This window comes from Dermacentor andersoni, chromosome 2 (assembly GCF_023375885.2).
Source record: "Dermacentor andersoni chromosome 2, qqDerAnde1_hic_scaffold, whole genome shotgun sequence".
In the NCBI taxonomy this organism is placed as follows: Eukaryota; Metazoa; Arthropoda; class Arachnida; order Ixodida; family Ixodidae; genus Dermacentor; species Dermacentor andersoni.
The window spans coordinates 170,251,765-170,271,583 of record NC_092815.1 but is presented as its reverse complement, the minus strand read 5'-3'; the positions used below and the strand labels follow the sequence as shown (position 1 = coordinate 170,271,583).

Sequence of the window (19,819 nt, the reverse complement as noted above, 5' to 3'; positions counted from 1 at the left end):
CTGTCTGTCTGTCTGTCTGTCTGTCTGTCTGTCTGTCTGTCTGTCTGTCTGTCTGTCTGTCTGTCTGTCTGTCTGTCTGTCTGTCTGTCTGTCTGTCTGTCTGTCTGTCTGTCTGTCTGTCTGTCTGTCTGTCTGTCTGTCTGTCTGTCTGTCTGTCTGTCTGTCTGTCTGTCTGTCTGTCTGTCTGTCTGTCTGTCTGTCTGTCTGTCTGTCTGTCTGTCTGTCTGTCTGTCTGTCTGTCTGTCTGTCTGTCTGTCTGTCTGTCTGTCTGTCTGTCTGTCTGTCTGTCTGTCTGTCTGTCTGTCTGTCTGTCTGTCTGTCTGTCTGTCTGTCTGTCTGTCTGTCTGTCTGTCTGTCTGTCTGTCTGTCTGTCTGTCTGTCTGTCTGTCTGTCTGTCTGTCTGTCTGTCTGTGTCTGTCTGTCTGTCTGTCTGTCTGTCTGTCTCTTGCATGTTTGTATCTAGATTTCCCGCCTACCTGAGTCCCTGGGTAGTCAGTGATCGAATGGGTAGCCCACCGGGTTGCTGTGCTCAGGTAGCCGGGTTCGAAACCAACCGCCGGACCAATCTGGGTGACTGAATATGCGGCAATGTGCAGTACATACGTGCCGCTTTTCAACGCACCTCTTTCACGCCGACATGGGTCACTGTGGACGCGGGACTGCGTAGGTACCACAGTGCGAAGAAACTATTTGATGCCGACTTGGAGTACTGGTTATACGCCACTCGGTCTGGACTGGTCTTCAATGAACCATATCGATGGCAACTTGGGCCCCTGAGGAATGTGCCATTAGGTGTGTGCCACTTTTCAATGAACGTATTTGACGCCAACTGGAAATGTACCGCTCTGCGATGACGAAATAGATTATTCAACTTTCTCCGATGCTGAGCGGAAACAAGCTCACGTCACAAGGGTTCCTGAAGGACTGCAGCCCAATGAATTAGCAGGCTGTGAGCAATTGCACAGTGTATGTGTCGCTTTTCAATGAACGACTTTCATGTCAACCCTTTAGCGAGCTGCGCCATGAATGCACTGGATATGTGCGATTCTTGAATGAACGTCTCGCCAACTTGAATCACTGAGTATGTGCCACTGCGTGTGCGGCAAGTGAGGGAACAGTTCTCAGCGTTCGAAGGCACTGGTGCGCCACGCTTCTCATCTCGGAGCTCACTCACGGGGTTTTCGACAGCGCCGCTATATAGATGGCACAACGTGTCCAGAAAGAAGCGCGAGGTAGGAGCCCGGTTGCCGCATGACGAGTCCCTCAGCGTTCGCACGCGCCGGCGCGCCTTGTATTTCGGAGGCCATGCGCAGGCTTCGCGGCGGTGGCGCTAGAAGGCGCCCAGTGTTCTTAGGGAAGCGCGAAAGAGGAGTACCGCTTTACTACATGCCTCATACATAGTTTCTTTTGACGGTGGCAATACGTTGTGTGGCTCTAGTGATTCAAGGCGAAACGCATTACCATCGACAGTCATCGTGAGATGGTTTCTGCGGATTATTTTTAATGAACCCATCTATTTCGTAAAAACCGTGACGTCACGGGCCATGGCGAGGGCGGAGACATGTGCAAAAAGCTGGCGGGCGGGCAAAACTTTACCCTTGAGCCATGGCCATCATGGCAATCTGCTGCGATGGATTTTTCTGTGTACGTTCGCTGCCAGCAGGTGCCAATCAATGGTACGTGGAGAAGCTCTTCAGCTGCGGCGAGCAGTTTATCCTGATCGTCTCCTCGTAGACGAGTGGAAAAACGATCCGAAATGTTAGCCGCACGTGCGATTTAGCGGCATACGTTTTTAATAATAGTCTCCTCGATAAACACATCCAGAAGGATACGGCTCACCTCGTTAACACCGCTGAACTATAGCCGCCGTAGTGGCACAATGGATATGGCGTTGCGTCGCTAAACACGAGGGCGCCCCATCAAATCCCAGCCTCGGCGGTCACATCTACATGGGGGCGAAGTGCAGAACGCCAGTGTATCGTGCACGGGGTGCATGTATTCTAGAAGGTAAAATTAATACTGAGGGCTCCACTTCGGTCTGCCTCTTAATCAGAGCGAGATCTCTGCAAGTAAAACCTCGGAAATTTAACATCTGAATCATGCACTGTATATATATATATATATATGTATATATATATATATATACGGGAATAATGAAATTGTACCGCTCATTTGAGGCGTATTGCACTGCCATGTAGGGATATGTGCGGGCATTTGGTTGCGCTCAGTGAGTATTGAGGGTGCAGGTGATTGCCATCTGCGATCGCGATCAAGAAGCTTGATCACGATTGAATGGATCCGGATCGAGCAAAATCACGATCGTAAATGATCGTGTAGCAGCACTCTATCCGTACCTGGTTCGGCCGTGGTCGAAATTGCCGGTGTGACAGGTGCATCAATGGATGCGGCCATAGGTTCAAATACTTCTTCGCTACACAGAAAACCGCTGTTCACGTAGTTCACACTACTCTAACACAATATGTCAAATGGAGAGTTGCCTACATTTCATGTGCTGTTTGAATCACGTAAACGCGAGCGCCACCATATTTGTCACGGCGCTTGCTTCCTGTGTGCCCGCTCAAAGTTAACATCATCCAGCATGAAAGAAGCAGGTCACTGTAGGCAGATGTCGCTTACTTAAGTTTTCAAGAAAAACGCAAGTCAACTCCGCAGATTCTGTCGACGTCTGACAGCTGCTATTTGTCGCGGCGCGTTGCCGGCACTCACGTTTGTAGCCGCGTCTCGTTTCTTGGGAAACGAAAAAAGCCGATCCCATTGCCTTGTTTTGTGCGATTTACACATTGAACAGCTCGTCCGTAGAACGAACTACTCGGTGGACGCCTACATAACACCTGAAAAAAAAAGATCACCTACAATTACCATGCTTCTTAATGCGAATTTTGAGCGCCGCTGTTTAGGCAGTAAGAATCTGCGATAAATTGTGACAAAGAATTTGATTCTGAACGACAGGGTCCTCTCGGAGGAGCACTGAGCCTCTGCTCGGGCAGCTCGTTTAGCAGCCGTGGCAGACGAAGCACTTCCACCGGTTGCGTCGCTCATCCTTAAGAAAGAAAGCGTGAAGACGGGAACGCGTGGCTCGCGTGGAGCGCGTTCTGTAGCGGGTCCGCAGCCCATGCCAGCGCTTTGTTTCCATATATGATATCGATGGACGCGCTCGCCACATGCCAGGTCCCCGCCGTGAAGCACGTTTCATGCGGCATTCAGCTTTCCTCCTCACCCTTTTGCCATACTTTCTTCCGCTTCCCTACTCACGCTTTCGCTGCACCCTCCTCCTCCGCTTTCCTCCTGGCACTCTCTTCGCTCTCGCCGTCTTTCATCCCCCGCCGCGCTCCGCGTTCGCTCTTTCATCCTTCGCTGTGCTCGGTTACGCCGAGGGACGCCGCCGACGCCGACGCCAAACTCAGGAGCAGGAGTCTATGAGCTGCACTCTAAAAGAATGAACACCCACGGTAGACGAAATTAGCAGCGCGTGTCAACGCTCGTGCAGCGTGCTTTTTGTCCTCCAGAGATTCCTGTGTGTACTGGAAGGTGACGTCACCGACTCGTGACGTAGGCCGGGAGAGGTTTTTTGGTGACTTCACCGGCGGCACGCAGCGCTGCCATGTTTGTGAAATATGATCCTCACTGTACATGATTTGTGCGCGATGGGTGCGTTTATTTACAACACGCAAAAAAAAAAGGAATGTCTCAGTTGGTTTAGAGGCCCTTTAAAACAAGCATATAATTCGGGCTGTCGTTGTGGAGTTGCCGCTTCTGTTTTGTACTACACCTTTCCGACGCTGCAGTCACGACTGAAGCTCACTTATAGACGTTATTACTTGGGAAAGATAAGATAACGTGAAAGGTAAAAGTGTTTGTGACGTAAGGTCGCAGCCCGTATTTGACGTGCGCCAAGAATAGAATATGTAGAAATTACTTCCAGTTTTGTTCTCTGTGGGTATGGCATGAGCATGACCTTATGTCTAGGTGTGTGCGGGGACACGGGTCAAGAATCGGATCCTGTCCCGCCGCAACGTCTAGGCCTGTATCGCGGCACAGAGCGCTAGTCACTAAAGATCACTAAAAGCAACCGGAATTGTGTTCGTTGCGACAGAATATGACCGAACGCTCGTATAGCGGTTGGCGAATAAGTATATAACGTGTAAGTGCCTTCACACTGCGGGATTTGAATAAAGCAGCCACCAAGAAAATGAGTAAAGGACGTTAGCGACTTACAAAATTTAGTTCTCCTTTCCCTTGACCAAAACTTTCGAGATCTGACCCTTTCAATGCTGGCGGCGTAGGACAGGTTGATAGATGGACGGGAACTCATACTGTGCAATTGTTCTTCCTAGAACATACATCTTGTTCTTTTTGCTGGGCCTGAAACATCGTACCTACCCACTACGGGAAATGAGCCAGAAATCGGCCAATGGAAATGAATGCAATATTAAAATAAACACAAGATAAAAAAAGCGAAGTTATAAATGAAAATAAAGATGCGATTGTAGCTTTAATTGTAAGAATAAGATAATACCTGCAAACCTTGGGAGCTCAAAATTTGGGATCCGCCGAGTGGTAAAAAAAAAAAGAGAGAGAGAAAAGAAAAAAGTGGGAGGGGCGACGGCAATGACAAAAGAGAGAAAAAAAGCGTTTTTTTTTTCTGGGCCGCAGCTACATCAGAAACACATCGGAATGCCTGCCAGTACAGTTATTAGACGCCTCGGTATTCGTATTGTGACAGGAGATGGCGCGTGCTCGTGTGTAAACCAAAGAACACGTACTGTGTCCTGCGACGTTGGCCACTTTGCACGTCTAATATGCTCCACCGCATAACAATACTGTAATGAGGCAAAGCTGACTTCAGGAAGATGCAACGCTTAGAGTTTTGCCTCACTCCCACTCCTCAACGCATGTCTGTAATGAAGCGACTCGAGTTACGCCTATACTGCCCACACACAAATGGCTTGGATTTATATCTGACTGGCTAGCTTCCTACTGCATAACGACATTTACGATGCGGCTGGGCCTACACGATGTTTCTTCAATTTTTTTTTTCTTATTCGCGAGGCTTGGCTCGTTGTGCTAGAGCGCAACAACTCATGCTGAGGGTTGGCTGCGTGAACGTGTGCGAACGTTTATACAGACAAGGACGTGTGGCCAGTCCATCGCGTACACCCGTGAGCAAAAGTATAAGGACTACAGGGTCGTCGTAAAAACACAATTTCTTCGTAATTGACACGCATAAACGGAAACTGACGAGTGTACTCGAAAAATCGCGATGCCAAGTTTGGACTGCAGATGTTAATGTCAGGTTGCATTCACAGACAGAGGAGAAAATGAGTTTTAGAGCACAATCCCTGGTCCGTATACTTTTGCGCACGGGTGTACGTCTTTCAGTTGCTACGAGACACTTCAGCACCTGATATCGGAGTGTCCCACTTTCAGTGCGCAGCGCATGTCGACAGTGAGGGACTATCATCTCCTTGGCCTGCAGCGTACGACACTCGACGAATGTTTGTACCCGAGTGGTTCATCGCGATCTCCTTACTTTTCTAGAAGTAGCCAACTTAGATTCATGTTTGTAGCTCCGACACTATTTCTTCTATTAAACATTCTGTAGTAACGTGACCTTCAGTGACCGGTCTTATTGTGTGTGACCTGTACTGTGCGTTCTACTTTATCCTTTGATTTGTCCTGTTGCTCCCTCTTTGCTCCCGTACTTCCTATCTTCCATCCATTTCTCTGTTTCTGTCACCTCCTTCCTGTAGAGTAGGCAGGCGTTGTGCCCCTTCCGGTGGCAGTTGCCAGCCTGCTCCTCGCTTACCCTTTCCCGTGAAATGTTTATGTTTTCAAATAATAATAATAATAAATAATTTGTTCGCGCTGGTGTTGGGGTAGTTTTTCGAACGATCTATGGTCGTGCCTTACATTCGGGAAGATTGGTCGGAACACGAGAGTTACTGAGAAAGTCGCGAGAGTTGGCAGGTATATAATATGTTCACACAACAAGGAAAAAGCATCAGGTCACACACATGCACGCACGCACACACACAAACGTGCGCGTGCACGCATGCTTCCGAAAACGTTGCGATGTCCTTTCGCACGTGACTAACTTCTGCGTCATGACGTCGCAATCTTCTGCTCGCATGCGACTACCTTCTGTGTCATAACGTCACGACAGTCACTTCCCAGGCACCGAAACTGAAAGTGGCTGTAGAAGAGCTAGTATATTACATTATTTAGGGCGTTCTGAGGCTTGCATGCATTTATTTTACACAGTTTAGAGGGCTAGGACCTTGATTTAACGCAAGAAGATGAAAATTGCCGCAAACACGCGAGCACTTGTTTGAAAAGGTGCACCTACAATAACTATAACGAAAGCACAAACCAACACATTCCTTACAGAAAACTACAAGCTCTATTTCATAACACACATACTTCCCAGGAATGCGCTGTCAAACCATAAAAAGGCCATATGACGCCCACACCGCTCCAAACAAACTCCTAGGAAGAGCGGATCGCTCCCTAATAGAGCGCCGATCCACAGGTCCGGAAATGCTTGGTCGATTTCATCCAGGAAACTCATCCAGGAAATCAACCCTGTGACAGCTCGAAAGGGCTCGCAGTATTGAAATAAATCAGATTCTTGAAATAAGACCTCAAATAATTCAAGGCCCGAACATTGGGTGCAGTAATGAACGTTTATTCTCTTACTCTTTGTGACACCTGGTTCAGGGCGAAATAGGAGCCATCAGCTACGCGCACGACAGGCCATTCAACCCATGGCAAACCATTTGAAAATTCGATCATTCAAGCCGTATGCCATTTTCATCGGTATAATCGAAACACTGCTTGTGATTGGTTAAAGAAAAGAAGCAAAACAGAAAGGTATAACAGTGAGGAGAAATAACTGGCGCATAGTCGCGTATCGGGAGGACGCCACTGGCACGCGGATGAGTCGGTCTGGTTGCAGACAAAACGGCCACGTCGTGTTCCACGTTCATTCGTTAGAGTTAAATCAGAAGGACAAACACAAGTGCAGCATTCACTGAGCGTATGTGCGACACGCCTGTGGTCAGTTTCTCAGCACGAAATGTCTTCTCCAGAAGTCGCAGTTGCCTTTCTCCGGGAAGCTCGGCCCTTGTTTGTACGCGCTGTCCACGTCGTAATCCAGCACGAGCGCGCCGTCGGCCGAAGGTTCCCAACGGCGCCACAGCATGTTGGGAAGAACGTTGGGGTTCCTGCAGTCGGGAAAGGGTGTTTTAGAACGCGCTGAAATAACGCGAGCACTGCAAATCGCTTTCTGGTTCAAGCAACTCGCTGGCAACTTGTGCGTGTTAAAGTGCTTACAAGGAAGGTATACTCCATTTTATTTCACATATTTTTACCCGAAAGGCCCGAATGCTGAAGGCAATACATAAAAGTGGGGGAGGGGTAGAAAAGTGGAAATAAACAGAATATATAGTGGTAAAGTAACACATTCAAGAACTGTTATAAGTAAAGAGTTATCACTTTGGAGGAACCCGTATGGGTTTCCTTTGTGGCCGTTGCGGTGATTAGGCGGGTGTCTCATTTTCCCTTTATCAACTACTTCTCTCCTCCTTGCGGGTTTCCGCAGAACTATTACGTAAGATTTTGCCAAATTACACCAAATTTGACTCGGTTTCATATATAGCTTCTTTAGGACTCTGGGAAACGATATGGGCAACGGAAGTCTGACACTTTAAACACTTGAATAAGTAATTTTGACAAAAAGCTGTTACTAACGAACCCAGATTTAACATTTATTGCACGTAAGCCACAATAGGCGTCATAGCTAAATATAAACCAGGGGCCGTAAAACGTAAAACTATTCCAATGTGTTTTTATTCCAATCTCCTGACGTCAAATTTGCGTAGCCGCCGACGCAAGCATCGGGCGGTCACCCGCAGGGTTGTCCGAACAAACCAGTCAAATGCTCCCCTCCTTCATAGGAGGTCACTTTTGTTTGTTTCAAAAACGAATAACATTGCCTGCACTGAGCGGCTTGTCTTATCTAATTGGCTTACAAGAGGCGAAGAGCATGCTCAAGTGGAGAGGGATTCGATGGGGCCGAGCCACTGCACTGAATATCTTTGCGCGGACCAATCGCAGACGCCGGCACCACCCTCTTTATCCGGTTATCGATTGTCGGTGCACTGGCTCGGCCCCATCGAACCCCTCTCCGCTTGAGCGTGCCCCTCGCCTCTTGTCAATTAGATAAGACAAGGAGCTCAGTGTAGGTCACGTTATTCGTTTTTAAAGCAAGCAAAAGTGACCTCCCATAAATGAGGAGCGCATTTGATTGCGCTTTTCAGGGAACCCTGCGGGTCACCGCCCGATGCTTGCGTTGGCGGTTACGCAAATTTGACGTCGGAAGATTTGAATAAAAACATATTGGAATAGTTTTACGTTATAGGGCCCGCAATATTAAAGACAGAGGTGATACATCGGTCTGCATCACGTGAGGGCAGAAATAAGCTATATCTCAATTGAATAATTTCATGGGGAGGGTGGGAACGTTGTTCTAAATAAAGTTTATCCTCCCCAATTCCAAACCGTTTGGAACCTGTGTGAACCGGTTCAAACTAGTTTTATTTTTGCTCCGGAGTTGCACTTGAGCTGAACTGGAAGATATGCAAAAAGCTGAACCTGAACGCGAACCGAACCCGAAATATTTTCGGCTCGAGAGCATGTGTGAAAGCATTAAGGCTGAATGTGAAACAATTCTGTGGTCAAATGTGAAACAATTGAGACTAGATGTCAATTCAAGCGTACCCGGTCTTCGCAAATCCAGCGACAATCCTGGTAAAGTCCCGGGCGACCGCCATGTCCCGCGCTGAGACCGGCTTAATGGCGTCCAGCTCAGCCAGGAGACCCGTCGCAAACATGAAATCGATGAACTGTGGCACTCCCTGCCAAGCGGGCCACGTCCTGTAACTGGGGCTGTATCCGAACTCGTAGAAGAACGCCCGGCCACCAACGCTCGCAGCTTCTTCCAGGAAGAAGAGCGTGGGACAGTGGATGAGAAAGTCGCCCATGGGACGCGCCAGCTCCAGCAGGAACAGTTGGCCCAGCGTCTCGTCCAGTACGCTGGGCTCGTCGAAGCCGTAGTGGCGCAACACCGAGTTCACGTCTTGGATGCCGTAAGCCTCGAGGAAGGCTATGAACACCGACAGCAGCCTGCGGTTCAACGTTGCCCAATGTAACGTCAGGGCCACACAGTTTTTTTTTTTCGTTTTCTTTTTTTCTGTCAGACAGCCGTTGCAGACACTGCATTGGACTTTGCCGGGACAGCTATGATCGGTCAGGATTTTCGGAGAAATCCTTTGACCATGGCGCTTGACGACGCGAGGGCACGAACGTACGACCACCCGAAGGTGAGGAAGCAGCATCACAGAACAAGCCTGTGACAGCAGGCGTTTACCTGTGAGACTTATCATCACAGTACCACGGGCGTATTGATCGACCTGTGGTTCACAGACGTATCGAGGGTACCACCTTTTCAGGTTGGAACAGTTCGAAACTATTGAGCTATAAGGGACTACAGCCCAGGGGGGCGGGGTTTGCGAAGCCTTTCCCAGACGCACACCCTAGAAAGAAAGCCGGGCGCCTGGCCAGGGTCCACGTCTGTACCCGTTTTCTTGACCGGTTGGGTCTCCGGCGGTGGGTTTCGAACGAACCACCTACCGCAGCCGAGGTGGACGCCCTAACCACTAGACCACTAGCAAAGTGATTAAGCTGAACATACTTCCCCCCCACACAAGAAGTCAGCCTTGTGTCCTTCACTTTGGAGGTTCAGTATTCAGCGCCGTGCTGGCAAAGTCTGAATGGAGTGGAGTGGAGCGCGCAAGGTTATAATCGCCACTGCAATGACGCCGGCCGTGGACTCTCTGACATGTGTGGATGCAGGCGCGCATGCATGATCAATAAAATAAGCTCAAGGGCGATTTAACGGTAAACGCCATAGAAATACGTTAGCATTACGTCGCACTGCTTTTAGGTCCCGCATCGATCATTTTAACATTGCTCACCACATTGGAAAGTGTTGTTTAGGAGCTCACTCGACACACGTCCTACCTCTTAGATGAGCAAAGTCAAACTGACATTGGTCCGGAGTTTTAGAAAGAAGGAGCACCCGTACTAGAAAGGCATGTTTGCTTGCTTACTTTTCGGCCGTGGCACCGCTTTCGTCAGAGTAAAAAATGCGTTTCTTCAAAAGCCACAAGGAAGCGAAAAGCTTGAGAGTTATGGCGTTATGGCTGAGAGAGAGAGATAGAGAGAGCGAGAGAGAGTGAGAAAGCCGTGCGTTGATAACGTAGGTGCGTGGTTAATAAATAAATATGCACACATACACGTTCTGCCAAGCTCTCCCATCCCCTCTTTACTTCTATCAGGATACCGGCTTTCCGCATTTCACACACATACACTTTTTTCCACGTTGACACTCCTAATGCTAACGTATTAATACTGCGAGACAGCTGTTAAGCCTCAACGGTTTATTGCGCAGGTCGCGCGCTGAAGACGATGACGCTGGTCATGATGATGAATATATACAGATGAAGAAGATGAAGGGGTAATATAATGCTTACACAATTTCCCCCGCGCGTGGAAGCGGCCAACCTGGCCGCTGGTTATGGCGGGAAACGCCATATGATAGGTTTTAAACGCGAAACATGCACAATCTCTGTGGAACGGCAGCGGCCGTCCAAAGGCGGAACAACTGGAGTGACAAGATAGTTAACTGACGAAGTCTGTTCCCGAACAATGTAGGGCCCGATAAAACGGGACTGAAATTTCTCGTGCAATCCAGGAGCGCGAACTGGGGTCCACAGTAATACTTCGTCTCCAGGGTGGAAGGAAACGATACGGCGAGATGCATCATAGCGCAGTTTTCGGTCTTGTTGACTGGCGTCGGTGCTGAGGCGGACACGTTGGCGGCACCGGGCAATGCGCGAAACGAACTGCTCACACACTGATGTGGACGAAGGCACGGGGACACCGAAGAAAGAAGCGTCGAGGATAGTGAGCGGTTGGCGACCATACACGAGGAAAAATGGCGAGCATCCTGTAGAGCGTTGGACGGCCGTGTTGTATGCGAAAGTGACGAATGGTAGAATGACATCCCAATTGGTGTGGTCAGGGTTGATGTACATAGATATCATGTCGGACAGCATGCGATGAAAGCGCTCTGTGAGACCATTAGTTTGAGGGTGGTAGCTGGAAGTCGTTTTATGGATGTTATTGCACGCACGGATAACATCGTCGAGAAGTTTAGAGAGAAAGGTCCTGCCGCGGTCACTCAAAAGGACACGTGGGGCTCCATGCCGTAAAAAGATGGCTTCCAAGATAAAGGCTGCAACCTCCTCTGCGGATCCCGAAGATAGTGCGGCTGTTTCAGCGTACCGTGTCAAGTGGACAGCTGTGACGATCCATCGTTCACCGCCAGTGGTTAAGGGTAGCGGTCCATAGAGGTCGATACCAACCACTGCGAAAGAAGCTTCAGGACACAGGACAGGTTGGAGCAGTCCGGCCGGAGGTGAGGTCAGTCGTTTGCGGTGTTGGCAGAGCGAACAGGAAGCCACGTATTTTGCTACGCTGGTTGCAAGTCCAGGCCAAGAGAAGCTGCTGCCAATTCGTTCGTAGGTTTTATGGAAACCAAAGTGACCGGCAGTGGTATCGTCGTGAAAGATCTCCAATATCTGGGCCTCAAGTGACCGGGGAATGACAGGAACCCAGCGCTGTCCTTCGGGATGAAACACGTACCGGTATAATATCAATATTTCGATCTTGAAGTTCTTCAACTGCCGACGGAGCCCAGCGTTAGGTGTGCGAGATTATCCGCGAATACGTTCCATAACGAAGTGGCAGAAGTAGTCATTACGTTGGCTAGAGGCAAACATATGAGAATGGCTGGATGGGAGCTGGTCGAGAGCTGCGAGCGAAGGGAATGCAGGCGACGCGCCCTGCGGTTTCCTCATGGAAGTTGGTAAGCAAGCAGCGTTTGAAGACGGTGGTAGGGGACAACGAGAGAGTGCATCGGCATCCTGGTGTTTCTTTCCAGACTTGTAGGTGACGTCGAAGTCATATTCTTGTAAACGGAGTATCCAACGGCCGAGACGTCCCATTAAATTCTTTAGCGCCGCCAACCAGCACAAGGCGTGGTGATCAGTAACGACCGTAAAGTGGCGGCCGTGCAGATAAGGCCGAAATTTTTGGACGGACCAAACAACGGCGAGACACTCTTGTTCGGTAATCGTATAATTTTTCTCTGCAGCTGTTAGTGTGCGACTTGCGTATGCAACCACACGTTGTTCAGAATTTTGGTGACGTTGCAGAAGAACAGCGCCGATACGGTGTCCTCTGGCGTCAGTATGTAGAAGAGTGGGTGCGGTGTTGTCGAAATGACAAAGCACAGGTTCGGACGTGAGGGCACGCTTGAGGGCGTCAAAAGCAGTTTGGCATTCGTCCGACCATACGTAGGGAGCTCCAGAAGGAAGGAGTTGATGGAGCGGCGCCACAATGGTGGCAAAGTTACATATGAAGCGCCGTAAATACGAAGCTAGGCCAAGGAAGCTACGCAAATCTTTGGCGCGTTGAGGCCTGGGGAAGCGGAGGACAGTGGTAATCTTGTCGGGGTCAGGTCGAAGGCCCTCCTTGCTGACAAGGTGTCCGAGCACTTTAATGGCTTTGCTGGCGAAGTGGCACTTTTTTATATTCAGCTGAAGGCCAGCAGCTGAGAGGCATGTCAGGACTTCGTCGAGGCGCTGCAAGTGCTGATGAAAGGTAGACGAAAATATGATGATGTCGTCAAGGTAGCATAAGCAAGTCTTCCACTTTAGGCCCCCTAGTACGGTGTCAATCATCCGCTCAAATGTGGCGGGAGCATTACACAGGCCGAAAGGCATTACGTTAAATTCGTAAAGTGCATCGGGTGTGGCAAAAGCAGTTTTCTCCTTGTCTGCTTCGTGCGTGGGTATCTGCCAGTATCCGGAGCGTAGATCAAGGCTGGAGAAATACTCCGCGCCTTGTAATGAATCTAGCGTATCATCGATTCGGGGCAGTGGATATACATCTTTGCGCGTTATTTTGCTGAAGGCACGGTAGTCTACGCAAAATCACACTGAGCCGTCTTTCTTACGCACCAAAACGACAGGTGACGACCAAGGACTTGAAGATGGACGTGTTATGCTACGTTTCAGCATGTCGGCAACGTGGGTATCGATGATTTGCCGCTCAGCGGAAGAAACGCGATATGGCCGCCGGCGCACGATGGTAGTTCCATCTGTGTGTATGCGATGAGCCGTCGCAGAAGTCTGTCCCAGAAGAGGAGAGTGGACGTCGAAGCAGTCTTTATGGTAGGATAACAACGCCAGTAACTCCCCCGTCTGCTGTGGCGTTAGATCGGAGCTGATGGTAATAGCGAGATCAGAAGTAGAGACCGGATCCATAGCTGTGGGTGGTTGTGAAACAGAAGTAGTCGAGGTAAGCACAGAGACAGGCTGAGTGTCCAAGACGCACATGAGAACGGCGCCTTTAGAAAGCAGGACTGGCTCATTGGTTGTGTTGAGTACAGCCAAAGTGGCCATGCCGTTGGTGAAGCGAACAAGGCTGGGTGCCAGAGCGGTCCCTTTGGATAAGCAACGGGCTGACGGTACAACTAAAACGTCACCATCGGTGATGCCAGAGTTAACTGCAAGGAGTTGTTCGCAACCAGGGGGCATCATACAATCGTCAGCAGTTCGTAAGCGAAGGCGCGGTTCGTGCACGTCGTCGGAATTGTCGGTCTCTGTCAAGTTAACGAGGCGTTCACGGCACGAGATGAAAGCCGACGCCGAAGAGAGAAAGTCCCACCCTAGTATAAGCATGTGAGCACAGGAAGTCAACAATGCGAACTGCATATGGTGGCGTATCCCGTCGATCGAAACTCTAACGGTGCATTGCGCCGATGGCCGAATCACAACATTATTTGCACCACGAAGAAGAGATCCACTGTAAGGTGTAGTAACTTTACGTAGACGAGCGCACAAGCCTGCGTGAATAATAGAAATAGCTGCTCCCGTATCAAGCAATGCTATGACTGGTACACCTTCTACGCACACGAATAAAGTATTGGCCGGGCACGCTGGAGGAATTGTAGTCTGTGCCAGCTATGCAGCTTTCCCTCCAAAAACTGCACCATCTAGTTTTCCGATCGGTAGTCAGGAGTGCGGGTGGCCGGTTGCAGGGGCGATGTCGAGAGTCGGAGAGGGGAGGGCGAGCGACGGTGCCCTGGACGATAGTTGCGAGGCGCTTCGGGAGGTGGAGAAAGTGAGCGTGGGGAGATCCGGCGCTGGTAAGGACTCGGAGGAAGCAACGGGTCTCTTTCATAAATATCGTAGCCACGGCGTTCGTCCTGTCGTCGTCTTTGCAAAAACGCGATATGTGACCGCGAATACCACAATAACAACAAATGGGGCGGGGCGTAGGCCGGGTAGTGTAAAATCCCGTGGCAGGCGGACGGGGTGGTAGAGTCGCCAGATGGTTGGGGGCAGTAGCAGGAGCAGGAGGCGCTGTCCGAACGAACACTGGCTGCATAGCCGCAACCTGAGCATACGAGGTGGATGGCGAAGCAGGGCCACAGCTCGCAGCGCAGGTCATGGAGGATAGCTCCTCTTTGATGATGTCGCGCAGGCCAGGAACCGAAGGCTGAGGTTGGAGAACGGGAGGACTGAGCAGGCCACACGCTTGAAGCTCTTCGCGTATGAGAGTCCGAATCAGCATACGCAGGGCGGTATCCGACGAAGGAGGCGCGTCACCGGCGACAGGTTGTAAACGGATGGCCTGCAGTGCGTCCAGGTGTTGGCAAGTCGCGATCACATCGTTAACGGTATTAGGATTCTTGATCGCCAGTGCGTTGAACGCGACGTGAGCAATGCCCTTTAGGATGTGACGAACACGATCAGATTCCGTCATGGTGGCGTCAACATGGCGACAAAGGGCGAGGACGTCCTCGATATAAGATGTGTATGTTTCCCCGGGATGTTGCGTGCGTCCATCAAGCTTTTTCTTGGCGACCTCAGAGCGGACGTTGGGAGCGCCAAAAATCTGCCGGAGCTGGTGTTTGAAGGCCCCCCCCCCCCCCCCCCCCCCAGTCAGGCAAGGTGCTCTCGTGGTTGAGGAACCAAGTCCTGGCAACGTCAGTGAGGTAGAATGCAACGTTGCGAAGCTTGTGCATATCATCCCACCGGTTAGACTCACTCATGCGGTCATAATTGTCCAGCCAGTCATTAACGTCGTCACTACGAAAGCCAGCGAACATGGTGGGATCGCGCTGCCGCGTGCTGAGGGTCCATGAAGGAACGGCCGGTGGGGCAGAGATGGCGACGCCGGAGGCTCCTGGAGGATCTTCTTGGGGCATCCTGGCGGAAAGGTGGAGCAAGCGGCGGCCTGAACGAAGCTCCAGGGAAACTCGAAGGTGTAGAGGACCAAGGGATTGAAATCAGCCTCCACCACTTGCGAGACAGCTGTTAAGCGTCAACGGTTTATTGCGCAGGTCACGCGCTGAAGACGATGACGCTGGCCAGGATGATGAATATATACAGATGAAGAAGATGAAGGGGTAATATAATGCTCACAATATAATTACTGCCGTCGGACAACATTCGAGGTCGTACCATCGGCCGTGCCAAGCTGAGTACATCAGTTTTTGTTGAATCACAGAAGCTATGCAGCATTCGCCTCAAACATTCATTGGAAGCGAGACCACCTACAGAACGACGCATGCTGATGACGCTCCCTCGGCCTTGAAGTAGTTCATACCTCCTTCTCGAGCGCGACAGTTGCAGCACATGTCCACTTCCACCGACTCTCGGAAAGCACCACGACACTGTGCGCTGTGGCGTTGGCTAGAAAATACTAGAGAACTGACTGTTTAGGAAAGCAAGTCCTAATTTTTCGGTACCCATAAGTTTACCCCATGGGGCTGCCTTACCTTCGGGGTGTTAGTGTTTGGTCGGCCGCCAAGCTGAACGCCTGCATCAGTTCGGACACGTGCAACGTGCCTTCGTCCCTCGCGACGCCCACCAGGAAGTCGACTTTCTTGAGTCTTGCCTCGGAGAGCACGGGGCCCGCCAGCTTCCACGGGAAGTCACGGTTCGCGCTGGGAGCGAAGAGGACGAGGTCGCTGCTGGTGGCCAGCTCGTCGGTGGCCAGGACCGTGGCGAACGCGCTGCGCTTCCGCAGGCACTCGACCACCCGTCGTCGCGTCGCGGTGTCCGGCTGGTCGCGCCGGCTGCCACAACCGAGCATGTCGGCCAAGGCGTTGCCGTTGAGCAGGGCGCGCTGACCCGCGTTGGCCGGCTGTGGCGCGAACGGCGAGCCGCTCATCAGAATAGCGCGTCGTATAGGCGGCGTGTCGTTGCGCGCTAGGTGGTAGCCGATGGATGTGGCACCAGCATCCTGGCCGAGCAATGTGACGCGTTGATTGTCGCCGCCGAAATAGTGGATGTACCTGGACGGTTTACGTGCTGGTGGTTAGGGTAGTGACCAAGGGCTAGATACAATTCTGCCACGTAACTTGCCATGTGACATGCTATCGCACAAGGGGTCCGGAATGACAGTCAAAGATGTTCCTGAAACACTTTCTTTTTTCAAACCTGATAACACACTGGAGTGAGTGCGATGCCTTTCAATGAATGTCCTTCCAACTAAGAGGCGTAATAGCAACGAATATTATCAAGAACGCAATGTTTATTTTCCATTTCCCCACAACTGAACGTCTCATTTCAGTTGAGGCGGCATTCGTGGCAATGCCCCTGTCGTTGTCTCTTTCTTCCTTTTTCTTTCTGCATAACCCTTCAAAGTTGGCGTCTGTCAAAGCTGTGCGAGTGCAACAAAGGAGTGGGGGCAGGATGGGCCGCGCGCTTTGACAACCGCTGCTTCCCCATTTGCTGGAGATTGGAAAGGTGTGCACGCGTGGGCATGATTTCGCTCGACGGTAACCTATGATCGTGAACAATCGACCAATGACTGGCGTCCATGGGCTGTCGCGGGGATCTTTGATGCGTCATAGGCGGGCCCTAATAGAAGGGTCTCGAAAACAGCAGGCGCGAGTGAATGAACTTTTATGCGAGATTGTGGGCTCCTTGTGCCTGCAGCGGAATGATATTTGGCGCATTTCATGACAACATTGTCTGCAGATCACGAACGTTTTTTTTTAACGTGTTCAAAAAGTGTGGCAGTGTTCCTTAGATTGCCGCTATGCTGCTTCTGCAGCTTTTGTGACACGCAAGCTTGCCTCAAGATATAAAACCTGCATACGCATGCCCACGCCGTGTGGTCGCGGGCATGTGCATGAAGGCCACCGCACAAGCGAGACTGACCGCCCTGGCGTCGTATGTAAACACTGTGCAGGCCTGTCGTGCTGGCCTCCGGGTCCCTGAGTTTTGAAAGCACTACCAGAAGTCATAAAGCTTTCGTTGGCTACGCGTCCGAGATCGGGCAATGCTTGTTCTCGGAGACCATGAGCCTGTAGACAAGGTGCTTGGTGGTGTAGAGCGTCATTATTGTAACCCAAAGGGAAGCAAATCTCTCGTTACTGGCCTCGAGCGCCGCCACCAGAGAGGCCAGTGATTTTGTCGGCCTGGAGCGTCAGGTAAAAGCAGGTGACGTCCGCTCGATGCGTCTCTCGCAGTTGGGGCCAGCGCGAAACAAATTTCTGTTGTAAAGCTGTATTCGATGTTTTTGTTTTTGACGTTCCTAATTGTGGCTGATCTGTCTTCGTGTAAGTTTTCTACGATTACATTGACAGGAAGAAATTGTTCAACAAGGTACCTTACTGTTCCGACCTGCAATGTAGGGCAGGCTACAAAAGACAGTGTTTCTCAACATACTCCAAAGGGGAGATGCCAGAATAAGTTAGTCTTCTTGAAATGGCAAGTGGCATGGTAATGCTATTCACCCAGTACTGTCACCATTGCGATTCCGCTTACTCCATTTGTCCCGATGTCCTCGAATTCATCTGAGTAGACTGGTATAGTCGTTTTACTTCACATATTGTCACCATTCTAGTGATGCTGAACAATCACAGTGACACAACGCAAATCACGAAAATAACAGTTGATTCGGCAAACCTGTGCTGCCTGTGCCAGCAAAACTAGCACAATGATAGCGTCGACCACGCTCGTCAGTCGTCGAAATCTGATCTGGGGTCAAGGGCGTCGGCTTTTATACATGACTCGTCGAAGGTTCCAGCGTAAGCGCTGGTGCTCGCATACCTTTAAAAAAATACAACGCTATTCGCGTCGCGCATACAACCTGATTACACAAGGTTCCCTGAAAACATAAACAAGTAGAATCACCTGTAGCCTTCGACTACACCCCAAATGATGTAGGCGCGTCTTGAGTTGAGCGAAAAAGTTAAACTGTTAGCGGCTGAAATGCGGTCTCCGGAAAAAGGATAAACGAGTACACGTGTCATTCTACCCCCCCCCCCTCCCCCACCCCCTCACAGAAGCATCATCCCGATGCTGGAAATAACAGAAAAGTAAAAAGAAAGGGGAGGTAATGAAGAAAAATAAATCAACAACGAATGAAATACCCAAAGTTCGTTAGCGTTGGTAGAACAACTTAACGTGCTCAAGATATATTACTTTAGATCATGAGTGTTTCTCGCTAAATCCTCGGCGTATTGGGATCCAAAGCCAGACACGGTCGCCGGGCTGGTACTCCACGTAGCGTCGCCGAAGAAAGTAGCGCCGGCTGTCGGTCTTCTGCTGGTTCTTGATGCGCAGGAGGGCGAGCTGTCGAGCTTCTTCGGCGCGCTGGAGATGGGCAGCGACGTAGGGAAAAATAGGGGAAAATATGGACAATTTCGAAAGTTACTAACCACCAATATTTGCAACTAATTATGCAAAAACCTGTTCTTTTTAGTATCTTTTCAGTTGTTGCCTTTTTTGATTTGTGCATGACTATTCCTTCGATGTTTGTATTACTGTTTTGCCTCCCCCTTATGTAATACCTCACATGGGGCCCTTAAGGGAATAATAAATGATGATGATGAAATAGGGAAATACGGAGACAACCTCAAGGCGCACTAATACCTCAAACGTTATTTCTTGATCGCGCAGTAGAACTACTGGTTTAGGAACAGCAAACCGAAGAGACGCATCAGCACAAAAGTGCAAAGACAAAGTGAAAACTACGTCATGCTCGTGTTTCTGCATGTAGGCAAGTTTCATGTTTGCAAACAAGGAACCTATGGCGTCACTAGCGCGCAGAGGCTTGATGAAACGTATAAAAAAGAAGTACCTTTTGCGATTTCGTCGAGCCACTCCAATACGTGGCCGCAGTAATCTGCAGCTTAGCTTATTTCCCTGCACGATGTTAAAAGACCCACGAGCAATAAAACCACGCGTGCCTGCCAGAACCAGCAGGTTCGCGTTAAGCAATGGTAGTAATATGCGTGACGTCATCGCCCGGAGCAGGTCTATACGGGAACACTGGGCCCTACAGTGGGCGCGCACCTGTGCACCCATCGGATGGCCAGGGCCTGGTCGAGCAGGCCGACGTTGCCGGGCGCCTCGGGCACGAGCATGTTGAGGAATCCGAAGGCGCCCACCCTGTACGCGGGCACGACCACGACGGCGTCCCACAGCGCGGCCGCCCGCCGGCCCTCGTAGAAGGGGTACGTGCCCCCGCCGCCGAACTGGAAGCGGCCTCCGTGCAGCACCACCACCACGGGTCGGGCGCGACACCGACCGCCGCTGCTGATCGTGGCTGCGCACCCGCACAATCGGATAATGCGCTATACTTCGTC

At 50.6% G+C, this 19,819-nt stretch overlaps 1 protein-coding gene across 1 annotated transcript; it reads right to left on the bottom strand.

The window, feature by feature from the left end:
• Window positions 1-6,690: 6,690 nt before the first annotated feature.
• On the bottom strand, window positions 6,691-9,766 carry LOC129387420 (acetylcholinesterase-1-like). Its single transcript, XM_055076345.2, has 2 exons — window positions 8,800-9,766; window positions 6,691-7,244 (listed from the first exon to the last, which is right to left on the bottom strand). Exons 1-2 carry the CDS (start codon window positions 9,462-9,464, stop codon window positions 7,079-7,081), a joined length of 831 nt encoding a protein of 276 aa, XP_054932320.1. The 5' UTR covers window positions 9,465-9,766; the 3' UTR covers window positions 6,691-7,078.
• Window positions 9,767-19,819: the final 10,053 nt, after the last annotated feature.

Excerpts from the sequence above, each read along its gene's own strand:
- LOC129387420 (XM_055076345.2), bottom strand. The coding sequence starts at position 9,464 with ATGATAAGTCTCACAGGTAAACGCCTGCTGTCACAGGCTTGTTCTGTG. Across the intron at positions 7,245-8,799 it reads GCTGGATTTGCGAAGACCGG|GAACCCCAACGTTCTTCCCA; the intron begins GTACGCTTGAAT and ends TCCCGACTGCAG.